We start from the raw sequence: 18,265 nt of genomic DNA on the forward strand, positions 1-18,265 counted from the left end.
CCTCGAGAGTTTACGCAACACTTTTTATTATGTATTGATGACCTCAGTCTGTAAAGCTCATTTTTAGCCTAACTCTATAAATCAATATAAGTACACTCCAATCAATTATATCCTCTTTATTAAAGCTCTCAAAGAACCAGACCTTTTGTACAAACCTCTCTGAGACTTAATCACTCTCACATTGAAATAATATGAATTACAACAACATTTACAATATAATTAAAATATCGATATCCACTGACAAGTCTTATTAATAGAACGCCCGATTTATTCTGGGGTAGCCTTAGAATCCGAATATACTCTATTTAATATTGGATCTCTTTTACATTCATTTCATTTTCTGTAAAAATTCAAATATAGCATCTCCACCATATTTACTTGTTTTTCCTACAAGTTCGCTATTTCATTTATTACCTTTAACTACTGACAGCTCAGGTTTCTGTCTGTTTTCATCTGCAATGGAGATTTTCATTAAAATATTTATTCAAGATTTAAATCCTACGTCCAGAAAATAAACAAAATTAAGTTGTACCATTAAATATTTATTGAAACACTTTTCAATATTTGAAGATATCACGGAGACAAGTACCGTCATTATTTTCGTTGAGTAATTTTCAAAGTTTAATAACTTTGCTAATGTTCTTTTAAATTAACCTAAGAGCTCCCTCGTTTCTAAATGGTTAGCGTGCGCGGCTTTAGGATGGGAGACTTGGGTTTGATTCCCAATAAGAGCTCATGTGTTTCGGATCCCACGTTAAGCTGTAGGTCCACGTCTGATATAGCCTTGCTGGTGAATGCGACGCTGTAAATTCAAATCAAATATAACATTAACATAAATAAAAAGTAATGTAAATCCTCATTAGCATAACTGTACAAAGCCAAACAATATCTAACCTCACAAAACGTAATATTACTGTTGAGAAATGCCACTTATTATGAGAAACTAGCTCATGATTGACAGTACCTTAAAACGAAAGTGGAAAGAGAAAATAGTCAGCTTCATAAGGTTCATAATTTTAAAGTTTCAAATAATTCTTCTATAGCTTCGGACATTCGTGATCTAAAATTTTCATCTCGTTCAAAGAACTTACACGCGCTGGCAGTTTGCCCCTCTTTCATAAAGGATTCAAATTCGTCTGGCTTATTTGGATCAACCATCTTCGCTATATCTTCGGAATCCAATAAATTAAATCGTACATAAACAACTTTGAAGGTGGCTCCTAGAAGGGCAATCGATTGGTAGTGATTCCACAGGTTCTCAAACGTAAAATTTTCTGGCATTGAAAAATGTACTTTCTTTACAGTTTCTGTAAAGAAATCATAGTACCTTCGGAGTAGTTGTTTCTCATTTGCTTTCCGAAACGACCTCACTGTAGTTACATACAAGAACAAAACAAGATCTAATGTTGGAGGACCGTATTTAGCTATTTGTAAATCAAGAAGTTTTACTGATATCGGCCGCGAGTTTTCGTACATAAACATTAAATTGTTAATCCATATGTCTCCATGACATGCTATGTTTAGAACATTCCATGGTTCGCTAAGTTTCCTGCATTCGGACTGTATAGAAGACAATCGAGATTCGAATTTGGGAATTGAATCTTTAAGATGGGGTAGATAACGTTTGGCTAAAGCTAGGATTGTCTCTAGAGTTTTATTGGTGACTTCAATAACACTTGGAATGTCGGGATTGAACCATATGTGCTTCAGGAAAGGAAACACTATATTTAAAGGCTGATGCTTAGATTGTTCTAGCGCATACGAACCAGCGTGAAGTTTCGCTAGTTGTTCTAATACAAGAGAACAATGATCAAAATCCAACCCTTTTTTCCTATCAGCTAATATATAGCCGTCTTGTGATAAGTCCTGCAGGATAAGAAACTCATTCAAACTACCAGTCCGTGATAAGTAACATTCCGGATATGCTAATTTGATTCCAAGTGCTGTTATTTGGGGTATTATTTCGGTATAGAAACCAATTTCAGCCCCAAAAACATTCATCTGTTTTACAAATGTCTTCTGGCTCTCTTGTAGAGGCAAACTTTTCACGAAAAAATAAAACGTTTTATCTTTTCCTTCATGTTTCACTGTGACAGTTGCTCTTTTCTGGGTTGACAAAGCGCCTGATACTTCTGAAGTTGCGTTACTAAATTTCACATCACTCACTTGAAGTCCACTTTCACTATCCACTATCTTCCGCACAACCGTTTCCCAGTCTTCTGTGGTGATAATATCGTCTTCTGAAACAGCATTACTCATTCTTCTTAAGTGTTTCTCAGAACTGTTCCAACTTAGACTTCCACTACTAAAAGAGAAAAAAATACAATTGTAGCGTCATTTATTAAATCATCAACTAACTAAATAAATAGTGTGGCGTCATATCCTGCTGGTTCCCATGCTGGAATCAATTTTAAAGAAGTGAGATTCATTTCACGCTGTAAAACTATGACAGGTTTCAAAAGTAAGTAAATTTAATACTGAAACTGGAAATAAAGTTCGTTCAACGAACCTTCTGATCCTGATGTAAACATTGCAGAATGATGTTACTCCGCCAGCCATCGGGTGATTGGCTACCGGTCAGCGCTACTTTCAAGAAACACGTGCTTGTACCTATCGATGTTTTATATATTTCCCGCACGCGGCCATACTGTAAACTGTGATTCGCGCGTAAGGTGGATAAAAAAAAACACTTTTTACGCATCTTTTATTGCATGAATTCAATTTACTTCTTAGATATAGTGTTGTTTCTGGTATTTAACTATAAAGAAATTGCATTCCTGGTAATGAGCCTTACAAGCAACAAAAAAATTGAAAAACAGCTTATTTGACAATGGACTGTTTTCTTATGCTGCATGGAAGTTCCAATGATCTTTAACCAATAACATGAAACAATCACCACGTGTATTTATTTACATGAGGTACTGAACGCTCCTTGAATAAACTATAGTAAATATGTAGCTTCCACTTGTAATGTAGGAATAGAGATAGGTTTAGACACTGACGGTATTTTTTATTATCCCTTGTCATTTTTTGCTCCATAAAAATTAATACTGAAACCAGAAGTGGTTGTTAATTGATTTCTAGTACTTTCGGTTTTAGTACATATATATTGGTAAAACAGAAATCTATTCTTGAACATTTTATCCACTGAAAAGAAACAGATTATTGCTATCTATTACCGTTCTTGCTCTATGTAGATCACTATTAAAACCGAAAGTTGTAGTAGGTTTCTACCATTTCCAGTTTCAGTAGAGAGTTAAGGATGAAGATAATATATATTTTTCAGAGAAATAATCGATTGAAAAAAAAGCATTCTCGCTGTCCATTACAGTTTTTCCTCTAAGATATGAACATTACAATCGGAAATTGTTATTTCTATCATTTCCGGTTTGAACAGAATGTTTTAGGAAGGCAATGGAGCCTATTTCTGGGACCTGATTCCAAATAAGAGAAAATAATTCTCGACATCTCCCACAGGTTTTGCTCTGATGCCTGTCGATAAACGAACCGCCATAGCCGTTCTATAACACTTCTTATCTTATACATTGATAGTTCGGAAGTTAAAAAAACACGCACATTAATCAATCTGAAACAAAGCAAGAATGTTGATGACCCGTTGCAGATTGTAACCATAACACTGATTGGAATACTGGTAAGTTTCTGGATACTAGTATTTCCAACATTTGCAGGGACAGGCGTTTAGAAATAAATAAAGAGAAAATTAAATACGTGGAAGTTCGTCGGGGTTGTAATATGGTAAATTATGGAAGCGTTAAAATATCAAATAATACTTTTGATAAAGTGGATAGTTTGAAACATCTAGAATCAATATTAACAGACGAAAATCATATTCACGAAGAAATTAAATGTCGACTAAAAGCAGGGCATTCGTGTTATTATTCAGTTCAAAATCTCTTGCTATCGCGAACTCTGTCAAGGAATTTGAAGCTTAAAATATTTAAAACGATAATCATGTTTGTTGTTCTGTATGGTTTCGAAACATGGTCACTTTTTCTGAGGGAAGAACGTAGACTGAAAGTATTTGAGAACAAGATCCTGGGACGAATATTCGGTCCCAAGAGGAACGAGAAAGAGGAATGGCGGAAACTTCATAACGAGGAACTACATAATTTATAGGTTTACCGAACATTGTTAGGGTCATTAAGTCTAGGAGGCTCAGGTGAGCAGGTCATGTAGCCAGGATGGAAGAAAGTAGATAGGTTTTCAAAGTCTTAACTGAAAGACTAATCGGAAAATGACCATTAGGAAGACCTAGCGGCAGGTGGGAGACCAACATTAAGATGGATCTCGCAGAAATAGGAATACAAAATAGAAACTGGATCCAGGTGGCTAAGGGTAGAAGTCAGTGGAGAGCTCTTGTGAACGCAGTATTGAACCTCCGGCTTCCATAGGAAATAGAGTTAGTTAGTTAGTAGTATTTCCAACAGATTAAAATTTAAAAGGAAGATGGAAAAGTTCAATCAATTTCTGAATTGAATACTAGAGCACATATCCATAGCATAGTGCAGAACAAACAACAACGAATATGTCACTTGCATAAGGGAATAAGGAGATACTATCTCCAACTAAGAGGCAGGAAATGGTGACGACGCTATTTTAGCGATTACTACGTATTTCAACGCATTCCCGCAGACAATATTTACATGAGAAGCTGAAAGAAAAAGTATAAAGTGGATCTACAGTTTAAGTTAGAATCAGAACCACCATAATGTATTCTATGCTCTTCTATTGGGAATCCCGGACCACATGAACTAAAGGTGCGCGTGCTACCGACTAACAAAGTGGGAAAGGTAGAGTGTGAACGTATCTATAGATAAAGAAATGGTGTACCTGGAAAACCATTGATTAGATACCGACTTTTTCCCTCCTCACCAATGCTTTTAGTAAAGCTCCAAGTTTTTCGTGAGCTCTCTGAGTACTCATCTGGTTTCCTGGAAATGGAAGCAGCAATTGTTACTTCAAAGAGAATCGCATTAGAGTTAAGTGTTGTCAGAACCATATTTACACATAGGAAAACATGGGAATTTCTGAGGGGTGTTAAATTTTCTTGCACCATTTCCTATTTATGCTCTAGTTCTGGAAATTAAAGAAACTTAACGGCAAACATTTATATTGTGGGGACGCCATTTTCTAATAGTTCGAGTAGCCAAACGCATAAAAATACACTATTGATTATTGTAGTTACTAAAAATAAAATTTCAAACTCAACTACAAGCAAATTTGTTTCTAGTGTTCATGAAGTACAAAGAGGGCTTCTATGAACACTTTGGATAACTCAATATCTAAGCCAGTAAGTACTTCTGAATCGGGGATGTGAATAACCAGTAAATTAGGGAAAATGAAATGAAATCTTTAAGTTTTACGTCCCGCGTTTATGTCGGGTTAGGCTAAAGGAGATGTGATAATGAAAAATAAATGAAATGGTGGAATTGAGAAAGCGAAAGGAAACGAGAAAGCTCCCACCACAAATCTCATTTTGCGCGAGCTGAGATCGAACCAGGGACCCCACGCATCAGGGATGAACGCTCTACCACTGAGCCACTCAGCAAGTTACTGTACAGGCTAGTAAAAGAGTACTACATACGATATAATGACAAAGGAGATGATTAAACTGAATCATTCAATGCATCCTTGTTTACAATCGAACCTACGATCGCAAGCACTAAAAGCATATATAGCACTAGGCCAACAAAACGAACATAGAGCTTTTACGGTTTCAAAAAATGATGCCAAGTAAAAAATTTGAAAAATTTTGCTTTAATAATGTTCCGTAAGTCTTTTAAGAATTATATTAGCTGAGCCAGAGCCTGGACTATTTATATAGCGCATCTTATAATGTGACCATGAATTTCTCTCCCACTTTCTGACTATGTCTGTACAAGTCCCTTCACAAACAAGTGAAGGGTTGGAGGACTCACAAAGAGAGTGAATTGCTATAAACAAACATATGAACATAGCATTTTAATATCTAGATACTGGCCTGAGTTTTGTGGCAAATTTGGAGAGGTGATAGATGAAGTCAAATGGATTTTTTCTTCTTATAAATTCATATCCAAATGTACCTTATTGTAGCCCTACAAGCCTTTGAAATTACCAGTATATTATTGCTTTTGCTATTCAGGTTAAAGCGAAGTGCCTGCAATATCCGTCAACCAGCTATACACAGCTCTTCCACTGGTTGCCTAACACAAGAATACCATCTTTAGCAATGATGTAATAATGATGTTAATGTTATGGGCTCGAAACGACTCCAAAGACGTTGTATAAAAAATGAAGGTACTTAAAAAAATAATGAGAACTAACAAATTTACACAAAACTTGGAATTGACCAGCAAAAATGCCTCCTTTCTAGAACTAACCAGGAACCAGCGTCGGTGATACATGTATACGTCAGAATATACCACAACAGTTGCTACAAAACGCTTCAGTGGAGAATCCCTATTTGAACGTTCCAATCAATCATTCAGTACACACGCTAAACATATCCAAGTCATCTTAGGTTTGTACGTATTGTTATTCATTTTCACGTTTCCTATTGCATCTTATTTGGTGAATCCCTTTTCCTTTTCAGGAGTTCCCTTGTACAGTTCGTTCTGCTTCTTTACTGTTTGCGCCATCATGTTGGTGGGGTATGACTTTCTTCACATTCTTTTAAATATCTCTATTTGTTCAGACGAAATTGCAATTCGAAGAAGGAGGCTGGAGAGACGTGGCACGGCAGCTGCTTGGAGACGCTGCCACGTTGGATCTATGTTTATTTGAACTTTTTTCACCTTGTTTTTAGCTGTAGAATTACCTTCAAAAGTTTTTCGGTCTTGTTCATTTCCACCGTGTATATAGTTAGGAATAGGATAGGCGGGTAAAGTTTGTATATTTTCTGAATCAATTCCAAAAGATCATATCTCGCTATTTCCTTCCGTTTTGTAACCTATGGCGACCAACATTCAATGAGAAATAGTAAATTTACACCAGTTCCTGTTTGACTAAATGGTTAACGGATGAGATAGAACCTATTGTTGGAACGATGAATCGATCAAAGAAAACCACTTTCCGTTATCTTTAACTGTTTCTGCTCTATAGAGATCAATATTCAAACTGAAAGCGTAGTAATTTTCTATCACTTTCGGTTTCAGAAAAATAAATGAAAATCATTCAGTTTTATGATCCATGGTTATGCCTGCTAGGCTGAACGAGATAGTGATTATAAGAAATGAAAGAAATTGTAGAATGAAGAAAGTGGGAGGAAAGAGAACCCCGAAGAAACCCACGCGCGTAATGTTTGTCCACCACAAAGTACATTTGGCGCGTGCTGGAATCCAACCATGGACCCCACGCACCAGGTTTGAATGCTCTATGACTGAGCTACCGCGTGTATATATATATTAGGAGAATGCCCGTTCTTCTCCTAACAGCACAATTACATAGCAGGCATATGCCTATCATGTTCCCTCAGGTACATGGGAATGTGTCCAGTATGTGCCTTATGTACACTCATGTCCAAAATGATTGTTGCATATCTATAACTGTCTTCTTGTAAGAATATAATTTGATAATGATTTTGCAAGGTACTTTTAATACTGATACTATGTGTGTATTTGGGAAATGTATATTTGTAGTAAATTTCATAGGAAAAAAATTATAAATACGAAAATTAGAATGAGTAAAACAAAATGTTGCTAAGTGGACAAGAAAGTTTTATTTTTCGTTTTATTGTTCTTATTTACTGCTCTTTTAACATGAAAAATGCCACATATGTGTCTTTGTCGATTATACACATACCAACATTGTATGAAATACCGTTCGAATTCGTTATCAAATTATGTTCCTACAACAACATATTTATAGGCATGCGACAATAATTTTGGACATGAGTGTGCATGGGAATGTGTCCAGTATGTGTCGTATGTACACTCATGTCCAGTGTATCTCTGAGAAAAATCACATGGATGGCAAGTGATAGTCACAGTCTATGTCCGCCCCTAGGCACATGCCTGACATGCCGTAAGCGTCAATGATCCACAAAATTACTCCCCCAAAATATGTTAAATCGCCTATGTGCGTAATGTGTTTACATTAAGGTGTCTAAAAAAATACTTTAAAGAAGTAAAAAAAAATGTACCCGAGCGTCAGCGCGAACCACCAACCTTTGGATTACTAGCCGCATGCTCTTCCGACTTGGACACGAAGGCGATGAAGAGAACGTCGCTTGTAGAGAGATAAATTGTTGAGGTCTTTTGAATTTGACTAATCAGAGTGCTTCTTTAACCGCGTATATTCAACGATAACCGTTTGGGATCAGATAAAATCTGCTCGCCATGTAATTTTATAACAAAATAATGAGTGTCTATTTACTTTATTTCATGGTTCTTCCATATTCACTTTCAAATGATCGACGACAGTTGCCATCTAATAAAGTTGATGCGTTTGTTGCTTCTAGTATATAATCGCTTACATGTTAGAAAAAGAAGCAACAAATGCATTAAATGTGGGAGATGAATTTAGAACACCTAAATGGCGCATGTCTAGCACATCTTGCACTGTTAGGGTATCGGAAACAGTATGTACCTAAAGGACGTACCTAGAACATGACAGATATATGTCCCAAGTGACGACATAAAAACAAATGACTGTTAGAGTGCGAAACTGAGCCAGGTATATAAATGCTATATTTGTGGTACATGGTTGCAAATATCAATTAGGTGTAGCAAGTACCTAAAACTGTAAGTAGCTGAATTACATACTTAGCACATGAATATCATATGTGCCAAGTGTCGGGTACCTACAAAGTAGCTAGGACACCTAAATGGCACATGCCTAGCACATCTTGTGCTGTTAAGGCCCGTTCTTCGCTCGTGGAGACTACGCTTTATTTTGGACATAAAGGGTGCCAAAATTGTCACCAATTAACTTAGGGACCCCAAAACTATGAATCGGACACTAATATCGGCTATTTTTAATTACATTTACATGTCATCATTCCCTCTTCGGAGTACTAATGGGACCTGGTTTTCGATTTAAACGCCATCGGAAGTGTCACTGTTCATCTCAGCGATTCGACACTATGGATTCGACACTAATATTAGTAATTTTCTATCATTTTTATATCTTGTTCTCCTATTTCCTAAGTTCCACCGTTAAATTGAAATGATAAAAGCTATTCCAAACGCAAACCTAATCTGTATTGTAAATTTGGTCGAGATTGGTCCGGTGGTTCAAGTGTTATTAAGTCATAAACATAGTCACTTTCATATATCGTATATAGTGATTTTCGAATCTTTGACCTAGTAATAAACGGTAACTGTTTGCTGGCAACTCTGATGAAACGTGCAGAGAGAAGAACGTAAAATATCGTTCTCTCAGTGAAACGTAGAAACATGTGATAATCGATTTATAAACCTCACGTTCCTGATTCACAAATGTAAATCAAAATATTCAGATAAGTCAACCAATTTATTGGTGTCGGATACACAATAAAAGCTTAATTTGTAGTACTTACTTTATTTTTGACGTGAAGAGAATTCTGCTTTTAATGCTGAAGTAGTAAACAGTGGAAAGCACACACAACTTAAGCCTTGGAGCACTGCCAGCTTGCAAGGTATCTCCCAACTTCATAGCAAGAACTGATACGAAAATGTTTATGTAATAGAGAGGGAATGACCTTCACGAGCAGTGTTGCTAAATCCTGAAAGTATGAATTCTCTTCATAAAGTGTAAAGAAATGGCAGTAGTCTTCTTGAAATAGTTTTTTTTTTTAATTTGATTTAAAAGATATCAATTTTAGTATTCTATACAGAATGTTTCAAAACAAACCGACAACGTTTGAAGGTGATTCCTAACACCAAGATAAGACAAAAAGTATAGACCGACCTGGGGGCACAAATGGTTCCTTTCGGAGTTATAGGCTGCCGAAAACATGAAAATATGAAACTTAAAGGTCCATAACTCCAAAACTATGGGACCTACCGTAGTCGGGTCAAGACTTCACTTAGAAACTAATTTGTGCCCTATCCAAAAATCCAACTTACACAATCTTACGGTATTTCCGCAACAAGTTTTATAGAGGCTGTTGGCATATAATCTGAGGTACTCACCAAACACCTCTATAAAAATTTTTGCGGAAGTACCACAGGATTCTGGAACATGGATATTTGAATAGGGCACATACTAGTTCCTAAGTGAAGTCTTAACGCGACTACGGTAGGTTCCATAGTTTTGGAGCTATGGACCTTTAAATTTCATTTTTTTCATATTTTCGGTGCCTATTATCCCGAAGGGATATTGTGCACCCAGGTTGGTCTATACTTTTTGTCTTATTTTGGTGTCAGGAATCACCTCCCAAACGTTGTCGGCGTTGTTTTGAAACATTGTGTATAAAGAATCGAATGCCAGTGATGGAATGTATGACGAACTTTGTACCTCGTAACCGAGAAGACCCAAAAGTATTCAGATCCGTAACTCAACGAACCCAGTAACCCAGACAGTCCCATCACCCTCACCCAGAGTAACCAATATGTACTCGAATGTATTTTTTTGTTGTTTGTTTTCACCATATCCACGAAGCATACACAAAAAAGTATTTAGGAGGAAAAAAATCTAATTTTAGGAGCTTCCACTGCATTTGCCATAAAGACGATATTCTTCGGTTGTAAATAAATGGCACCGGAAGTAGAAGACTCATCTTGAACTCAAGGAGACAGGTCATATTTATTAAAGTTTAACGTTCCACAATTATTCACCGAGATTAACGAAGACAATGAAATTATATGAGCGATAACGGTGGAACGAAGAAAGTGGGAGGAAACGGGAGAATCCCCAGAAAAAAAACACGCACATTTTTCTGTCCACCACAAAGTTTACTTGGTGCAGGTTGGGAGCAAAAGACCATGTTCAGATTTTACGACAAATTACACTGAATCCGTTATCGGGATAGCGGTATATTGCACAAATATACGGAATCCGTAAGTTTACTACGGAAATCTGTACGGAACATACGTTATTCATATCCTACATACGCTGCCTTATTCCCACTTAGATGTTACATCATGCCTCAGCAGAATATAACAGTCTATCCTATCTAACAGTCTAACATCTATTACATATGTCTGATATCTAACAGTCTTCCATATATTACATATGTATACGTAGGTTACATAGTCAGCTATAAGTTGTATTCGTCCATCTATATGTGAGGTCCTGCCTACCTATTTACATTTCTTTGTTTCATACAGAAAATGCATACGTATAAATGGAAAACTTATGCGGAAAGAATTATGAAACATAGTTTTTCAGTTATACGTTTGCTGCAAAATGTTACATTAGTGAAGCGTTAAGTTCAAAAACAACATGATTTACACATGAAACCTACGTTTTTATATAAGCCCAATACGTTTCTTTCTCTGTTCATAAAACAGAGACGCAAAGTCTACAATGTAAACAGAGAAGTATTTTCAAAATACTAAATCTGACCTACGATCTCATATGTAGGCAAACCTCTATATGCGCTCACTTCAAATAACTGTAATCAACTTAACATTCAATATGGACATATTTCAAAATGTTAGGACATTGCATTATACTGATAGATTCTAGTGGTGGCCACAAAAACCGGTTTTTCGGTTTTCGGTTTTTTTAAAAACCGGTTTGGTTTTCTTCAAACCCGGTTCGGTTTTCACCGAAACCGGTTATCGGTTTTATCCGAAACTGGTTCGGTTTTCACCGAATCCGGTTTCGGTTTTCTTCAAAACCGGTTCCGGATTTTTTCAAATATTTGTTCTATGCCTGACCAGAATAGTGTTTCTTTGTTCTCCGGAAACCGAATCCGTTTCCACAGAAATAGTTTTGTGTTTTCCAAAAGTTTTCACCGAAACCAGTTACGTTGAAAACGAAACCGGTTTTGAAGAAAACTAAAACCGGTTTCATTTTCACCGAAACTGGTTTTGGTGAAAAACCGAACCGGTTTATGGAGAAAACTGAAACCGGTTTTGGTGAAAAACCGAACCGGTTTTGGTGAAAAACCGAACCGGTTTTGGAGAAAACCGAAATGTCGTTTTGGGGGGGTTGGTTTTTCTAGAAACCGGTTTCTGTTTTTTTATAAAAACCGATTTTGCCCATCCATAATAGATTTTTTACCTTTCTTTCTGTTAGTGACACACACAAATGCATCTACACACACGAAATCGTATACTTATCAATTAAATTGAAATATTTGGAATTGGAAACATAAAAAAGATGCCTAGGATGGCAAACATCCTGGCAAGACTGTTGACGGTGGTATTTGGAGCAAAGACGGTACTACGTAAGGTAGAATAGCACGTCGGTGTACAGTAAACTAAGCAGATGGTAATAATATAAAATGGACAACGTCTCTGATTTCGAAAGAGGACACATTTCCAAGGTCATCCGGTAGAACTAAGAACCCAGTAACAATCGCTGTGGAACCGGTGGCCTAACTCATATAGAGTTCATATTTCATAAATAAATTTCACATTTCATTAACAACCTCATTCTGTGGCAACAACTCATTTCTCCTGAAAAACTCAACAAAATATAGTTTACTTTTAGGGATGTTTTTGAACGATTTTCTCAAACACGTCTGAGTCAAGTTCATATTTCTTTAATAAATATTTCATTAATAATCTCACACCGCAGGATATGTCATTTTTCTTGAAGCAATCAATAAAGAGTGTTTACTCTCGAGGTGAGTTCCTTTTTAAACACTTTTTCTAAAATGACTCAGACTATTTTAATCATATTACATAAATAAATATTTCATGAATAGGTTATAATGTTGCTTAAATTATTTCTTATTAAAATATTTACAAGGGATAGTTTACTTTCGGGGATTAGTTTTCTTCGAGAAGGAATTTTGTCTATATTTCACTAACAAACGATTCACTTATAACTGCAGCATAAATGATTGATTGCAAAATATCGAAGCGAAAAATTTTATTCCTGTGGCTCGTATCTTTCATTTTTATTCTGAAATTTTGAACTGTTTTCTTTGTTGAAGAATACAAAATGAAAAAACATTAATTATAGTGTTTACCAATAAGTAACACTAACTTTAACGAAACAGTATGAAGTGCTTAAAATTACGTAAAGTGCAAACAAAAAAATCAATAAGTAGTTTCTGATCACAGCACTCTGACAGGTACAACGTTTACGGCAAGGTTACCATATTCTGACACTTATCCATTTTGATAATTCGTTATATAAGCATTAACTCAAGTCTCGACACAACAGTGATAAGATTTATCTTTCATCTTTCAAATTGCTTTCAAAGTATAATGAAAATATGTTGAAGTATATGAAAAATAAACAAGAGTACCTTCTTTGCTTATGTACACTCACGTCCAAAATTATTGTCGCATGTCTATAAATATGTTGTTGTAGGAATATAGTTTGATAACGAATTCGTGCGGTATTTCTTATAATGTTAGTATGTGTATAATCGGCAAAGACATGTATGTGGCAAATTTTAGGTGAAAAGAACAGTAAATAAGAACAATAAAACGAAAGTAAAACTTTGTTGTCCATTTAGCAACATTTTGTTTTACTCATTCTAATTTTCATATTTATAATTCTTTTCCTATAAAATTTAACACAAATGTACATTTTCCGATTATACACATAGTATCAGTATTAAAAGTACCCTGCAAAATCATTATCAAATTATATTCTTACAAGCAGACAGTTATAGATTCGCGACAGTCATTTTGGGCATAAGTGTATCTATAGCATCATGTTAACTTTGCTTATTCATATTTTTCACTAAATCTGATCTTTATTTGACAATTATTTCTTTGAATTCAAATAGCCAAATATATATCTACATGCGCAATGTATGAAATTGAATTGGTAATATAGACCTAGTTGTGTATAGAAAATCCGGATGAACCAGGTAATTCGAAAAATCCATGAGAACAGAATTTTTTCCACTCAAATTCCGGATATATAGGGTGTATCAAGCCAACGCCGACAACGTTTGGGAGGTGATTCCTTACACCAAGATAAGTGAAAAAATATAGACCAATCTGGGTGCACAGATGCTTCGTTTCGAACTTATAGGCTGCCGAAAACATGAAAAAGTGAACTTTAAAAACCCATAGCTCCAAAACTATGGAACTTCCCGTAGTCGGGTCAAGACTTCACTTAGGAACTAGTATGTGCCCTACCAAAATGTCCTAGTTTCGCAATCCTACGGTACTTCCGCAACAATTTTTATACAGGTAATTGGTGAGTATTTCCAATTATATGCCGATAGGAAAACTCCTTCTACAAAAAATGTTGCAGAAGTACCTCAAGATTAGTGGAATTGAAAGCGCAGGTTTTGAACGTAATTTGTTCATTTGATTATAGTGAGTTGTGTTCACGCTAATTGGCAACACTGTTTCTGGTGGAAGTTAATAGAGCTGAGTGTTTTGTTTAATAATAGCATTGAAAGCACAATAATAATCAGTTTTATAAAAATTAGTTTGAACGTGCTCTGTGAAGTGGGAGCGTTTGATCTCTAAGATTTAGCAACATTCCTTCTATTGGTATTAATAAATCACAGTGCTTTCTTTTTCCTTTATAGTGTCATTAAAAGCAGAGTTTCAGCACAGTTTTTTTCTTTTTTTTTAAAGATAGCTTGAACGTTATGGATTACGTGCCGGGTTGATTCCTAGAGTTGGCAACATTGCTTCTATAAGAAATAATACAATTTTTGTTGAGTACTCGAAAGCACAATTTTAGTGCAACTTTTTAAGATAAACTTGGACTTGATTAGTTGAATGGCGGGGTTATCGTGAAGTTAGGCTCGCCCAAATTGTTACTCACTTTTGTTACTCAATTGAAGAACTCTGTTTTTAAAATATTTGTATCGTAAATCAGAGTTTTTTTGTATGTATATATATTTACGGAAAATGTGCTCAATTGGGCGGGGCCAGCTTCAGACACGTCTTTGCACACGAATTTTGGGACGGTTTGTATATATATATTTATCAGTGAACTTTAGCAATGCTGATTATAAACTCGTCCTTGGACTTCCCTCTGGATTACAATACTTAAGCTTCTTTATCAATAGTTAACACGTGTCAAGGAAACACAGCAAAAGGTACACATGATAAAAACTTACTTTCATATCATGCTGAAGGTACAATGTATACAAAAGTTTTAATAAATATTATCACATCCTTGTCTTCTGTCTGTATGGGATCTATACAATACGACACAAAGGAAATAATTATTTTAATTAATATTATTATACAACTGTAAAGCGAAAAAACTCAAATAAGATATGTCAAAAATTGCTTATATTTTTTAAATACTTACATTCATATTTATAGTATCCAAAAAGCTATAGTACATCTAAAATAACATAGGGTGTTCTACTTAAAACCGACACACATCAAGCACTAGTTTCAAGTAACACTTTAACAGCAAGAATACGGGCTTCTCACAACTGACACACTGCTACACTCAACTTTCCGATAAAATGCATTGTAGCCAACTTTCGAGACAGTGTTGTCAGCCGTGAGGCGTACTGGTTTTATGTGGGACACCCTGTACATTCCAGAAAAACATTAGTATTTACATTAGTAGTACTTTACAAAAACGTTAGTATTTAACCTTTAAGTCTTCTATGATTTAATCAATAAATATTATTCGATTTTCCCGATCAAAAAAATATAACAATGGATTTTAAAAGTAATACAAATTAACAACATAAGGTAGTACTTGTGTTAAAATCTGTATCCAATACCACTGTGATAGGTCGACATATTCTTTAAATGTACTATAAGCAGATAGTTGCACTACTTTCACGCGGACCTTATTTGAATAGATTATTTAGAGTTTTAACATTTCTTTCAGCGTCGAGGTTATATAACACATGGATCTCTACAGCCTAACGTGAGATTCGAATCATTTGAACTCTCATCAAATATCGAACCGTGGTCTACCGCGCCGAAGGGCATACACTAACCATACAGCCGTGAGGAGCTTCCACAGATTTTACTAGGCTTGGAGTTTTAAAATGGTAGATACACGCTCCCTGGATCCTCACATGCAGAAATAAGTTTAATCAATCATAACCGAACGTGATTTCCGAAGGGTTGACTGCCATGAGCATCATATGTGGTGTTCACCTTATTTTTCTGTGGGGCCATGAGCACCATATGTGATGCTCATGCTCGATATCACAAATTACTAAAATATTCAGGTTCTTGAGCATCATATATGATGCTCATTGTCACAAATTACTGTGAGACCATGAGCATGACATATCGTGCTCGGCTCCCATTGGTACATTTTCGGGAGAAACGAAATATCGCGACAAAAATGTGACATGACTATCCATAATTGAGCCAAATGTAAGAAGAAATTTATGGCCTCCTGGGAGCAATACACTCAAATCACCTTGGCAGTCAACCTGTTAACAGGTATACACTATATACCTAATACTACAAGTATATACTTACATACTACTACTGTACGTAGTAAAAACTATATACTACACTTTGTTACAAATACAGTGTGTTCCAGAAGGAAACCGATAAACTTCGTATTCATATTCCTCCCACCAAAACAACAGAAAAGTTTATTTTACATTTTGCTAAGAAGTATCTAATTTAGGAGATATAGGAACTTTTAGGCAAATTAGCGATAAGGAAGCCAAATTTGCTACACGGTGACGATCAACAAACTCAGTCAATGTGTTGCTTACATCGGAACAACAGAAAATTTATTCTGCTCTTTACTGAGGCAAATACACATGTTTTTTCTTTGTTTCGGTGGAAGGAACACATAGACTGAGTTTGTTGATGGTCGCAGTGTAGTCAATTTGATGCCATTATCACTAAATCCTTGAAAGTATATTTATCTCCGAAACTAGGGACTTCTCAGGAAAGTGCAAAATATACTTTTCTGTTGTTTGGATTTGAGAAACATGTATGCGCACCCTATATATTTATTTATTTTTATTTATTTATTTGCCAAAGTTCCAGGTACAGCAAGGCATTTTACACTGAAACTATATCACATAGAATATAAAATTAACAATAACAAGTGTAAACAAAAAGCTATATAAAGGTCCATAAGTGTAGCAATAACAAGTTGAAATAAAACTAAGGTTCCATAAGTGTAGCAATAATTTGCTGTCGGAAAACATTCTCAGATTTAAAAATATCCACGTCAGAAGCAATGGAGTTAAATTCAGAAGCCATTCTATAGAACAAAGAACGCTGAATAATTGATAATCGAGGCGTGTTGCAATGAAGTAGTTCACTATTTCTATTTCTTCTTGCAGGTACCCGAATATTAAATTTAGAGATTAGTTCTTCAGTTCTAAGTTTCCCATTTAGAATTCTATGAAGAAACATCATATCAAATAGCATGCGACGAGATGAAGGTGTACGGATGCCAAGAACAGTCAACAATTCAGGTTTACTTAAACAGCGTACAGAAGGTATTCTTTTCCTGACAATGGCAAGAAAGAAATTTAGAACTGAGTCAATGCGAGAGAGAGTTGATACGCTAGCCGTACTAGAAATAAATAAATAAATAAATATAATTACACATAATGCATTATATATTATTACACACACTAAATGAATACCGTATATATCTGAATCCAAGACGACTATTTATCGCAGACAGCCCCAGCTTTTTGAGCAAACGGTTACAACAAAATTTATCTACTAAAACGTATATCGGATGTATTTTCAGAACTTGCTGTAAAATTACATTAAAAATCAAATGGAATATAGACCTCCCTTAATTTTCTTCACTACAAGTCTTCAATAAATCTGCGAATATTCAAGGCTAAAGCGATAGAGGAGGGAAAGGGTGGAATCAGTGCTGAATGTTAGCTTGTGATTCTGCTTAGTAACGAAAGACCACTTCATATGCTGCGAAAGTAAGACGACTTCGTACTTTTGGGCATGAAATTCGGCAACGAAACCTCGTCGTAGAATCAGAAATATATACGGCACTATATTTGGCAAATGTCAATGTTCTTTGTGTTCGATTGGCCAATCGAATAGAAAACAACCTTCTTTGATATTTGAGGAAAAGGTAGAGTCTCGATTAGATTGTTTTGTCTTTTCCTACTCTTAAAAGTATATATATATTACAACAAATGAGTCTCTTTTTCTAGTAGCTCAATTTAGAATATGACTAAAATCAAATATTTAATATGAAAACTACAGTTAGATATGTATGTAGATATAGTCATTGTTGGCAACAGAAGCTCGTTGTGACGAAA

At 35.4% G+C, this 18,265-nt stretch overlaps 1 protein-coding gene across 1 annotated transcript; it reads right to left on the reverse strand.

Moving 5' to 3' along the window:
• Positions 1-101: 101 nt before the first annotated feature.
• Positions 102-9,619, reverse strand: LOC145689835 (uncharacterized). Its single transcript, XM_081764054.1, has 2 exons — positions 9,518-9,619; positions 102-2,305 (listed from the first exon to the last, which is right to left on the reverse strand). The coding sequence occupies exon 2, from the start codon at positions 2,257-2,259 to the stop codon at positions 1,009-1,011; it is 1,251 nt and encodes a 416-aa protein (XP_081620180.1). The 5' UTR covers positions 2,260-2,305; positions 9,518-9,619; the 3' UTR covers positions 102-1,008.
• Positions 9,620-18,265: the final 8,646 nt, after the last annotated feature.

This window comes from Thermobia domestica, chromosome 7 (assembly GCF_964235325.1).
Source record: "Thermobia domestica chromosome 7, izTheDome1.hap1.1, whole genome shotgun sequence".
Taxonomy (NCBI): Eukaryota; Metazoa; Arthropoda; class Insecta; order Zygentoma; family Lepismatidae; genus Thermobia; species Thermobia domestica.